The sequence below is a fragment of the Nestor notabilis genome, unplaced genomic scaffold (assembly GCF_000696875.1).
Source record: "Nestor notabilis isolate BGI_N333 unplaced genomic scaffold, ASM69687v1 scaffold171, whole genome shotgun sequence".
Lineage (NCBI taxonomy): Eukaryota > Metazoa > Chordata > Aves > Psittaciformes > Psittacidae > Nestor > Nestor notabilis.
Window position 1 is genome coordinate 6,598 of NW_009914917.1, and position 11,461 is coordinate 18,058.

At 35.4% G+C, this 11,461-nt stretch overlaps 1 protein-coding gene across 1 annotated transcript in view; it reads right to left on the reverse strand.

The window, feature by feature from the left end:
• LOC104412992 (diacylglycerol kinase beta-like) overlaps positions 1–11,461 on the reverse strand; it is a gene marked incomplete at both ends in the record, with an annotated part of 47,806 nt that overhangs the window by 3,875 nt on the left and 32,470 nt on the right. Inside the window, 3 exons of the mRNA XM_010023873.1 lie at positions 492–608; positions 689–777; positions 3,121–3,238. Of these exons, the coding sequence (XP_010022175.1) occupies positions 492–608; positions 689–777; positions 3,121–3,238 (324 nt within the window). The remainder of the gene's footprint in view (positions 1–491; positions 609–688; positions 778–3,120; positions 3,239–11,461) is intronic.

Genomic DNA, 11,461 nt, shown 5'->3' on the forward strand with positions numbered 1-11,461 from the left:
TAAGGAGTGCACAAAAGTTGTATACATTAGACTTGGTGCACAGATTAGTGCATTACCAAGATGTCTCTGCTATTATTCCCAGACACTCAAAAATCACTGTATCCTACCAGATGTCGTCAATTTCATCTGCCTGTCAATACACCACAAATTAGGGTTTTGCCCTAGTGTCAACAGTGACCTTGACTTTCCCTAGTACTGAAAAATCTTTTATAATCTTTCTGTAAGGTAGATTGGGAATTCTGCTCTTTAGAGTGACATATATTATTTCCATTTGTATATTGTCTTGAAGCAGAGTACATCTTCAAGCATATTTGCTTGCAAGAATTAAGGACTCCTATGAATATTCTGCATATACTATCCTCTTAAACATGCGCTATTCATTTCTGATGACAAAACTGAACTAGATCTTTTGAATTATGAGGCCGTAAAAAAAGAGATGCAGATTTCTGTCTTTCTACCGTGTGCTAAAGCTTTTACTATAGTATACTCACTGTGATCTGACACCAAACACAGTGAAGTCCAGTCAAGCCTTGGTAGCATTTTATAGTTTTGTGACACTTATCACATTTTGTTGGACAATTTCCTTCTACCCAGAAATGGTGCATTACCTGCAAAAGAAAAGTGTAGATATACATAGAGTTACTAAATTAACAGGTACATGGCAAAGTTAATGCTACCCCAAACTTACATCAGTATTCTTTTTGGACTTGACATATGTTTTGATGCAAGATGCGGGAGCTCTTGAGACACAGCGTTCATGGACTGTGTACTTGCAAACTGAAAAAAGAAACACATTAATAGATGTTGAGGCAATGCTGTTTCTGGCTACATTTTTATGAAACAAATAACGTTACCAGCATGCCATCTCTATATAATCAATCCAATCAGTCAATGAAAACTCAAACTAGACTGCTTTTTCCAAGGAATACAAAAGGCCAATTAGAACAGGAAATATTATGCAAGTAAGAAATCCAAGAATGCACTATCATTGCATAACAGGAAATGCTTAATTAAATCAGAGCTCACTAAATTTTTTCACAATAATTCCCAAATGACAAAAATATTAAAGACAAATTGATGACTGCCAAATAGTTTGCTGTCATTTGCTGGTAGAAAGAAATCTATATTTTAGAAACTATAGGCATGAGAGCAGCTGGCAAGCACAAAAATAAAAGCCAATGAATTTATGTTGTTCCTTCTATTGATTTATAAATCTTAAATGGCTGATTAGTCCATTTTCAGATAGCAATTGTTTTCATGCATTCCATCTAATCACCCCAACTTTAACTCTTACTTTCCCCAATATAATCTTCTAAGAAGCTTTTTCTTCCTAAACTCTCCCACACCAGTTTTTGGTAACTACTGTTGTCAGTCAGGACTGTAAAGATCACACTAACTGCATTTGGAAAACATACAAATGTCAGGGTACAATACAAAGCTCTCCTGACTTCAACTATACAACTGTGCCTAGACGAGGAAATAATGCTATAGCTTATACCTGCATTCAATAGAGTCAACTATTAAAAACCGAGAATGAATTTCTCCCTGCATGGTATATGTCTCACGCTTTTGACCTCGAGAGCAATTAAGCACAAAGTACTTCTAAACACCTTGCTTGCACCTATTACACAAACCCAGTGGGAGGTGCAGCCATTAATCAGACAAACTGCAGGGAGTAACATTGTTGATTGGACCATGGAGGGATGGTGAGGCCCCCTGCAGTCCCTGTCCCCCCCCCCTTTTTTTTTTCCTCCCACACAATCTAAAATGCAAATAATGAAATCTATAGGAGTGCTTTGAAAATATACTGGAGAAGCAGCTTAGCAAGATAAGGAAATAGCGTAATAATTTTGTAACTAGACTCATGCTCCTTGCTACATGAAGAAACTGAAAGGAGCATGTGGATGTTCTTCAGATACTCTGGGAGCATTGTTCTCACCAAATAAATGCAAAGCACAATAACAAAAGGATTTTAAAGAGGCACATGGAGTAGAGAAAATAACAGTTCTTGCAAGGCTGGTCTTTTTGGGGCAATTTATGTTAAGTTGCCTGCACATTTCTGGTAACTACTGAAGAAGAAAATCTACATTATACACTCAATAGAACTTTCTCTTTCAAACAGATATGGCTATTATATTTCCTCACAAGTTTACATGAGTCTGATGTAAAAGAATATTAAATAATGTAATATTTCAATATCTAATAGTCAATTCAGTATTTTTAATATATATTCTAGTTACTGTCACCAGCATTTATCAATCTGAAGTTATTCAATTTCTATTTGTTTGAATTTTAATAAATCTATGTCTCTCACTCAATAGTATTGTGAATGAAATTATATGATATGAAAAAGCATACATGGATGATCTACATCTGGTTTAAAGAGATCTGTGGCACACAGAGGAGAGAGAAACAGTTGATTTGGAAACCCTCATTCATTCAAAATAATCTCAAATCAACAGAACCGTACAGGCAGAAAGGTCCTGATCAGCTTTGATGGGCTATTTTTCACACCAAAAGTGGAGAAAGTAAGTTACACCAAGAAACTGATTAAGTTATCAAAAAGAACAATGAAAGGTGACTTGACACCATCATGAGAAGAATACAGTGGGTACTAAAGATCTCATTAATCTCATGGAGCAGGGCATAACATGAACGAATCACTGGAACTGTCTACCAGACATATTCAAATCAGAAAATAGGTCTTTAAAAAAAAGATGATTAATCATTGGAACACACCACAAAAGAAAGATATGGATCATCTATCTCCTGAAACATTCAGAAACAAGGTATCTTTCTGCAGGATTTGGTTTCTCAAGATACAGGTTATGAACTGGTCAAACACAGGTTATTAGGAGATACATAGATACAACCCAAGAAACTGAACTGAGAGCTATCATCATACAGAAAACTCCGTCAAATACTAGCTTTGAAAGCCCAACATCCAGACAAGTTAAAAATGGAACCCTGAGTGCTCAAGCATAGCAGACAAGAGAGGAGACACCATTGTGCTGCCAATGATTTTGTACTGGGAAGCTACTAGTTTTTTGTTATGCAGCAGGTACAACTTTTCTAGGAATAGACATGTATGCAAATGGACACTAAAATGCTTATACTCACAAGAACAGCAAAGACCTTGCTTGCCTACTCCGATTAGCATGTTCAAACAAAGATTACAGTAGGCAGGCTTGTTAAAGTGTTTCAGCCTCCATACATGCTGCCCATCATCTTTCACATTCTGCACAGAACATAAAAGAAACAGATTTTATTTGATAAAATAAACAATGAAATATATAATTGCCAATAAAAATTGGAGATTGACTCAAGAGCATAAAAGACAAGCTGTTACTTCATTTAACACTCTGCACCAGATCACAGTACAGTCATTCTAAATACACAGGCAATAATATAATAAAAAATTCTTCAGAAGCTCATGGACATCCATGTGTTTCAAAAACGACTCAGAAAAAAACACCAGGCTGCTGTCATCGCTGCAACACACTGCTAGCAATAAATCTAGAATGATACTAAATTCCAACCAGTATTAAAATTAAATAAAATTTGTTCTAGAAAAATTCTAAAAGTAAAGGTGCTGCAGGTTAGGAGATAACCCCCAACCCAAGCCTCCTCCCCCTCCCAAAAAAAAAAAAAAAAACCAGAAATGATAGAAAGAATTTATTTTTTTCTTTTAAATGACAGAGATATTCGTAATGACCCTTAGAATTAGGGACATGTATCAATATATGTGAAGTGGGAAATCTAGCCACACCACAATAATACCTATCGCCAGCTTTAATTTAAGTTAGTGTACTGCCAATAGTCTATCAAAAATCAAGTATTTGAGGCTGAGATTTACATACTGGACCTCTTCTCCAAAAATTGAATTCCCTACATTTAAGCTCACACTTTTCAGTTAGCTGTAGCACTATACTCAAACCTTGCATGAATAGACTGATCAACTAATCAGCACATAGAACTCAGGGGCCCACTGTAACTTATGCTTACAATTAAAATATTATCAAATCATTTATGTTTATGGAAGTAAGCTTTCAGTTGCATGGTTGTCCTTTGTTCTTAATGAAGTCATTAGGAAACCTCACTGTTCTTAGAAGGTTTTTAAAATTATGTGCACTTTATATAGATGTTAAATTTAGTCTGTAAATTCCAGGTTTCTTGGCAAGTGTGGCCATCGGGCTTTTCTCTTTTTGCAATCATAAGAGGTTTTGATCAAAAAAAAAAAAAAGAAAAAAGAAAAAAGTAGAGTAACCTAACAGAATATCACTTGATTTTTTAATGTTATTTATTTTTTTACCAAAGGTAACATCCAATGGAACAAAGGCAGATAATACCTATCAGCTGGAAATGGGCTGCAGTAGTTTCATTCATCATTCTGATTTACTGAAATTCTATAGTCTTCTTGATCATTTCATTACCAAACAGAAGTTGTCACATAGCAAAGGAAGCCACATCAACCTCTGGTTCTCAAAAGCCACATCAACAGCTGTTTCTCATCCAGTTTCTGATTTCTCACATCAAACTACTGCTACTACTTGTTATCATGTATATATAATATTTCTGACTGGCTATGCAATAATATGATCATTTTCACTGATAAGGATAGTCAGTGTTAAGACAGTGCCCATGAATTCTAATAAAAATTTAGTTTTGACCTATATTAGCATATACTGCATGAGTTATGTCCTTAGAAATCAATATTTCTCTATTATAAGAGTTAGCCATTAACAACAAGTCAAAAATAACGAAGACTTTTTCATCCTTGGGAATGGGGCAAGGGGGAATCCTGAAGGAAAATCTCCAAGAAAATTACCTAGAAACAAAAGGAACCAAAGTCAGCTGAAACATTTTTTCTGTACTGAGATATCAGGACCATGGCCTAAATGGAGTTCCCACGATATTATCAGGAGGAGTTCAAATGCCATCTCTGACAGCTGGGCAGTGGTCAGGGTCCCCTTTTTGCAAGAAGAGCAGATGGGATTCTTGGACTGGCAAGAAGCATGGAAGTTTTTCAATTTCCCCTGAAGAAGCAGAAATAGATTCTGCAGCTGTGGAGCACTAGAAGTCTGTCAAGCTCCTTCAAGACCGGCAGCTGAAGAGGAAGTATTTCATTAAATGGAGCTCTGTAACTTCTATTTTTCTTTCCATCTTACTACCACATTCCACACATTTTTAAAGTATTGTGAAAAACACACATACAATATAGTATGTGAGTTTCAAGTTTTCTGAAAGCAGAGAATTATTTACTAGACAATAAATACCACATAAACCCTTCTGAGAAAAAAATAGTAACCGACGTACATTTTCATTTTAACAATATGCAGGCCATTGACAGATCCAGTCATAAACCACAGGCACATAAAATACAGGCTAACCAGCCTTCCTTAGCAAAATATTTTCTATTTTTAAAAATAAACAAAAATTCATAATTATGCATGAACTTCCCTCTCTTTCACATTAGTTTTGTGTAACTTTTTTCATTTCAATTTTATCTTTAAAAAATGACCATTACATGTGAATATGTCGCTTCTTATTGGAACAGAACATATGGACTAACTTAGCTGGCATTTTCCTTATCAGAAAAACAAACAAGTCTTGATGTGGGTGTTCTGCCAATTAAAACACTTAACTGTGTTACAGACTGCAACTGATGCAAATCCATTACATAAACACAATGCACTTTTGGAAAATAGCAAATTAAATTTTTGCTCTTGTGCACTGCCAAAAATAAGCAATAAAGTGCTGCATATGATTATGCATGCACATAACTTTTTAAAACATTGCCAAGAAAAAAAAAAGACATAATGTGAAACAAAGCCCCCTCAATGCAAGTCTTTAAGTATGAATAAAATCCACAATTCTGACACATCAGTGCATTTACTGACACTCACTCATTTTGCTTCCATATCCTGAGAAAGAGTTTAAAAACAAATAGTCATTAAGACAATCTCAAAGCAGGGCAGGTACAGTAAAAATCCCTCCTCAGTTCATTATACATCACTGAAAATGAAGCCTCCATATGCCATACAAAGACTACAGCATATAATGACAACAGTAACACTTATTTTGTTAACAACGGTTCTCTTAACTTATGGTCCTGACCCTTCTACCGTGGATTTGATTGCCAAAAGGACCTGACCTTAAAAAGCAAGTCAACCATGAAAGAGCCAGCCCTAGAATTAGTGGAAAATTTTATGCAGTCACAGAATTTAGCTACACATCCCTAATAATCTGCATTAATATTAATTTACTCCAGCTTTTCAGCTATTTTAAAATAAAGCTATCCATAGAGACCTTAAAGTTTCAAGCACAAAACTCAAGATTATGAGACTTAAAAGAAGGTATTGAAATCACTGATAAATTTTCATCCCAGCAAGTATCCCTGCTTACAATAGCTACACAGTGTCTGAAATAGCAGCATGCTCAGTCTTTTCTTTAACAGTCAGTAACAAGCAACCAAGGGAGAAGGATGTTAGCGAGTCTGGTAAGTTATTCTTTCACTGCCTACTGCTATTTTGTTTTCATTTATCTCGAAAATATTTACATGTCTTGAAGACATTTTTATGTCTGATCTTTGGGTATTGTTCAGTCAATGGGAAGTGAGAAGAGTGTCCATTAAACTATGCAGCTCCTCCTTTCAATACAAATCCAGTAAAGTTCTTTATTCCTTTGGTAGCTCTCAGCAAAGAATTTATGTCAGCTTTTGCTCAATTTGGTTTGAGGAGACAGGGTTCTAAGTCAGTTCTGGTTCAACTGGAGAGGGAGTAACCTCATTCAAGAGACACACTGTGGTAGGGCTCCTCAGTTCTAGCTTCTTAGGTGTTTTGTGTTCCTCTGTGTGTAAACTGGAGAAAGGGGGAAAAAAAAAAACTAAACACACATTTCCCCAGCCTTCATCCATGACTCACTAGCGTATTATCTGGATCATCCAGAAATGCTTAAGGGTTAGTATGCACATAAGAAAATGACAGCACAGAAAAGGCAGCACAAGAAGAGAAATTACTCTGTTTAAACAAGATTCATAATTATCCACCAAGTTTCCCTGTCCCTAAATTGCTAGTCACCTGTCATCTACAGAGGCTGAATTTTAAATAATGGCCAACTTATATACATGCATGAAATACCATTTTTTTTTACCTTATACACAGAAAAGATTAGAGTTACTCCTGACTTCTCCTGGGCTTTTACCATCCTACAGGTAAAGGAAAAGCAGGTCTGTAGTAAGGAAAGGCATCTGCAAAGTTCTTGCAAAGAAGTGAGAGCTAACACAGCATAAAAGTAGAGAGCACCCACAATAAGACATCCACTTTCTTAGCAGCTCCTGCTGTGAAGTCTCTCACAGCGTTAATATCTCCCCCTCTGCTGGCAATGCCTTGAACTGACATTGGTAAAAGAGCTCCCGTTAACCATTTGGGGTGAACCTGCTTCCTAGCTGGCAAGAAGCTGGCACAAAGAGGGTACAGCTTCTTCCAGAAGGGGCTTGGTTTTGCTCTCTGTACATATGGAAATAGCATATGTGTCACTGGCATTTCAGCCTTTAGAAAACTTACTTGCCAGACTTCAGATGGGAAAATACGTTATTAAAATATCACTGAGGACAATGACATCACTCTCATTCCTTGCTGAATGAAAGAAATACAACTCTACAAAACTGCCCAGGTATTAAAAGTCATTTCAGACTTCAGCCTGAGAGGGACTTCTCATGGTGCAACAGATACCATGTTTGCAAGTCCCCAATTGGGTTCCACATTCATATACTCAGTATTACAAAAAGTAAGCCAACAATTATGCAATGTACAATGTAAGAAGCAATATTCCACCTTTTACTTAATCAAAAGGTTTAAAAAAGAGTTGACTTGAATTCTTTGAGTGTAACAGCACAATACTTGCTGCTTGAGGATCCAAAATAAAATTGTAAGAGTATTTCCTTCAAATTTAATTGAAGCATAGCAAACCTTCAATACAAATGTGTTTGTCCCTTTGAAATTTATCTTGATTTAAGAGGTGAAATGAGTTGAAAATTACAATTGGTTACTTAAAAGAAAGGCAGAGTGACCTGGTTTCAGATTATTGATGACTTTAAGAAGCATTTACTGTTGTTCAGTTTGTCTCTTACACCAGGGCAGCTTTTTGGTAACTGTGCAGTACCAGATACAGTACAACTGTGACATCTAGTGGCCAGTGAAGAGGGAACAAAATACTTTCCACATTTAAAATAAAACAGGATTTTTTTTTTTTAAACACTAGCATTTGTGATCTTGCAGTTTATACCTACTTTTTGTACAATCACTGACAGGGGAGGTAGAAGTGAGACCAAAATATCTCGCATGGAATTACTTTAAGAGAAATCAAGTACTTTTATAACAACAGGGTGGAATAATGTAGAAGTGAGGAACTCCTAGCAAAGACTGAAGTACAATGTTCATGGCTGACAAAAACCCTTAGGAAGAGATCAACATTAAACGGCTTTTTGTGCCCAGATTACCAAGGACAATCTAAGCAATGCTAGTAGAGTCAATGAGGTAACTCTACCTTCACTGACAATGTTGATCAACCTAAATTAACACAGAATGAAATAAAAAAGTCAGAAACTTTGAAGGTTTCTATTATGGAGGAGTAGAATAACAGATGAGCAGTCAGTAGCAAGCAATAGGCCACTTCTTAAAAGAGTAATTATCAACCAGAAGGAACACCTCTGTTCAATCTGTGTTTAGATGGGAGACAAATTAATTGCCTTAAGATTCAAAAATAAATTTGGAAAGTTGATGAGGACTGTAAAAATTGAAGACTTAAGCAGCACACTCAGCAAAAACCTTTACCTCATACATTCATTATTAAAAATTACATCACGTAAGTAACAATTTCCTCTACAGTCATGGGGTTGGGGGCGGGGGGGGAGAGGTGTCTTTCTATATTAAATTCTCACTTTTCACAAGACAATTCTTGGAACAACTTCCATGAAACTGGCACAACTAAACATAAGAATTATGGGTCTTAAAGGCTTCAAGAGGTACAGTGCAGAACAGATTCAGCCACTGCTAAGTGGAAAAAAGTGTACACATGCAAGTACAAATGGATTATACACATATACAATTCCTGGGTCTTTTGCAAAACAAATTGCCAAACAGTATGTGTATCACAGCACTCCTACAGAATAAGAAGCAATTAAGTTCCTTATCTTGTACTGAAATTGTTTGTTTAGCCCATCTATTGCCTTCAAAAGTACCAAAGTACTTCAAAAGTACACGTTGTTTCTATCCTCGAACAATCCGAGAATAAAACAGCATTTTTAAGTTCTACCTTCACAACAGCTCTAAAGTCAAGTTTTTTGGAGGAAATAGAAAGCATGAAACCTAGTAAGATAAAATAAACTGGATATGTAGGTTGATTTCCTAGAGATATGAGACTTACTTATGCTCTTTGTCCCTTTATGACTCTAGACTGCCCCAGCAACTTAAAATATAATTTAGTAATCACAATTAAGTTTGAGAGAGTTTCATAAAGGTCTAGAAAAAAGCTGGGGTGGAGGCAGAGAGATCAGAAGGAAAATTGGGTGGATTTCCTTGATACTTCTTTTCACTTCACAACAGCTGGCTGGCTAATACTTGTAGTAGCAACTTAACACTCCTATCTCTTTCAGAAGGGGATTACTGATGAATTCAGAGGGCAAAGACCACAAACCTATGAGAGATTACACTATCTCAACTCCATTGTTTATAAACACTAACTTGTTTATTTTTTATTTTTGTATAATGTAGTTCTGTATCTCTTTTAAATTTTTTCCATTATTGTAACTAAAGCATCTAATATAGCATGCAATAAAAATGGATTGAAAGGGTTCAGTGTAATATAAAACTTTTAGATGATAGCTGACCTTTTTAGATAGCTCTTAAAGGAAACTAAAGATTAAGTACAAAAAATGTAGCTGAATTCTGAAGGTAATATGACAAATCTTCAGCTGAAATAAATTTTCATAGCTTCACTGATACTAGCATAAAAAAATTACACCACCTGAGACTCCTGTATTGTTTGTACAAGCTCTATACAAGAGTTAAGTAGATTACAGTAAGCTAATACACCCCAACCCAAAACAAATTAAAGACTTCACTGGTATATTTTTTTTTTTTTTAAATAAACTACAGTGACAATTCTTTGTCACTATTATACAAGCTATTATTCCAATTTTCAACTAATAAAACTAAGCTTACTGATCAAAAAGATACTTTGTATACCATTATAATATTTTTTCACAACTTCACTTTTGTGTCTCTTCAACACATGAAGTACTGGGAATACTCTTGACAGAAACACTGACCCACACTAATAGCAGGCTACAGAACTTTGACCACTGTTTATGTGTTTTTATTTTTTCCATAGTAAACCTATGCACAGCAAGATAAATTATCTAACAGTTAGAAAAAATACCCAAAAGACTAAAATATCTGGTAACATACATTTACATGGCTTCTTTCTTAATAGCTTTTGCTTTAATATGAAAATAAACCTCTAACAGAAGGATGTGCATTAATTTATCACAGAATTTCAGTTTTAAATTTAGAAAGAATGAAGTGTGGACACTAAAAAATACTGCCAAAACATACACATTACCTGTCAAAAAAGAAAAATCATACGGAAAATTACTATCAGTTATCTGCTATACTGATTGCTTGAGAGCATTTGCTGCCCTTTGTTTAGAGAAATTCCATGGAAACAAGGGAATTCATCCTGACAAAAATCAGTTGTTTGATGACAGGGAAGTAATTTAACATTTTAGTCAGTCACACATCCAGAATTAGGGAATTAGTACTTACACTGACCCAAAGGTACTGAAACTTTTCATCAATTCAGATATTTAGATGGCAATTTGATTAATAAGATTTTGAAAAAATTTTACGTCTTCTGCTAAAGGCACTGTTTTGTTACATACTTCCTTACACAAAGTCTCAGTCTGACCCTTCTTTGTGTGAATAAAGCAGCATAGAGGAGCTACAGCAGTCTAGGTTTAGTGCAGGCATATTGCAGTATATGGGGTAAGTAAATATTATTTATAGTTTCACCTCAATAGCTGAAAAAGACTTCAAGGAAAAAAAATGTTTTCTGTCAAATAACAGAAAAACATTTCAAACATATGCTAAGATACATGTGCTCAAAATTATCTCAAATACAGGACAGCAGGTGGCACTGGCAACATGCCAGTGTTAAAACAGCTGTGTTGAACTGGTATAAAATTGATCATATTACATCTGTCTTATCTTTAATGTGAAGCTGTAAATGCAGAGAACATAAGCTCCTCTTTCATAACACTCTATCCTTTGGTGTAAGTGCTCTCTTTGATATTGCTACTTACTATAGTTTATTAAGGTAGTTACAGAGACGGAAGAGCCAACGGGCAGTAACTGCTGCAGAAGAAATTCTTATGCTGCACATAAGTAAAAAAGCTCTTTCC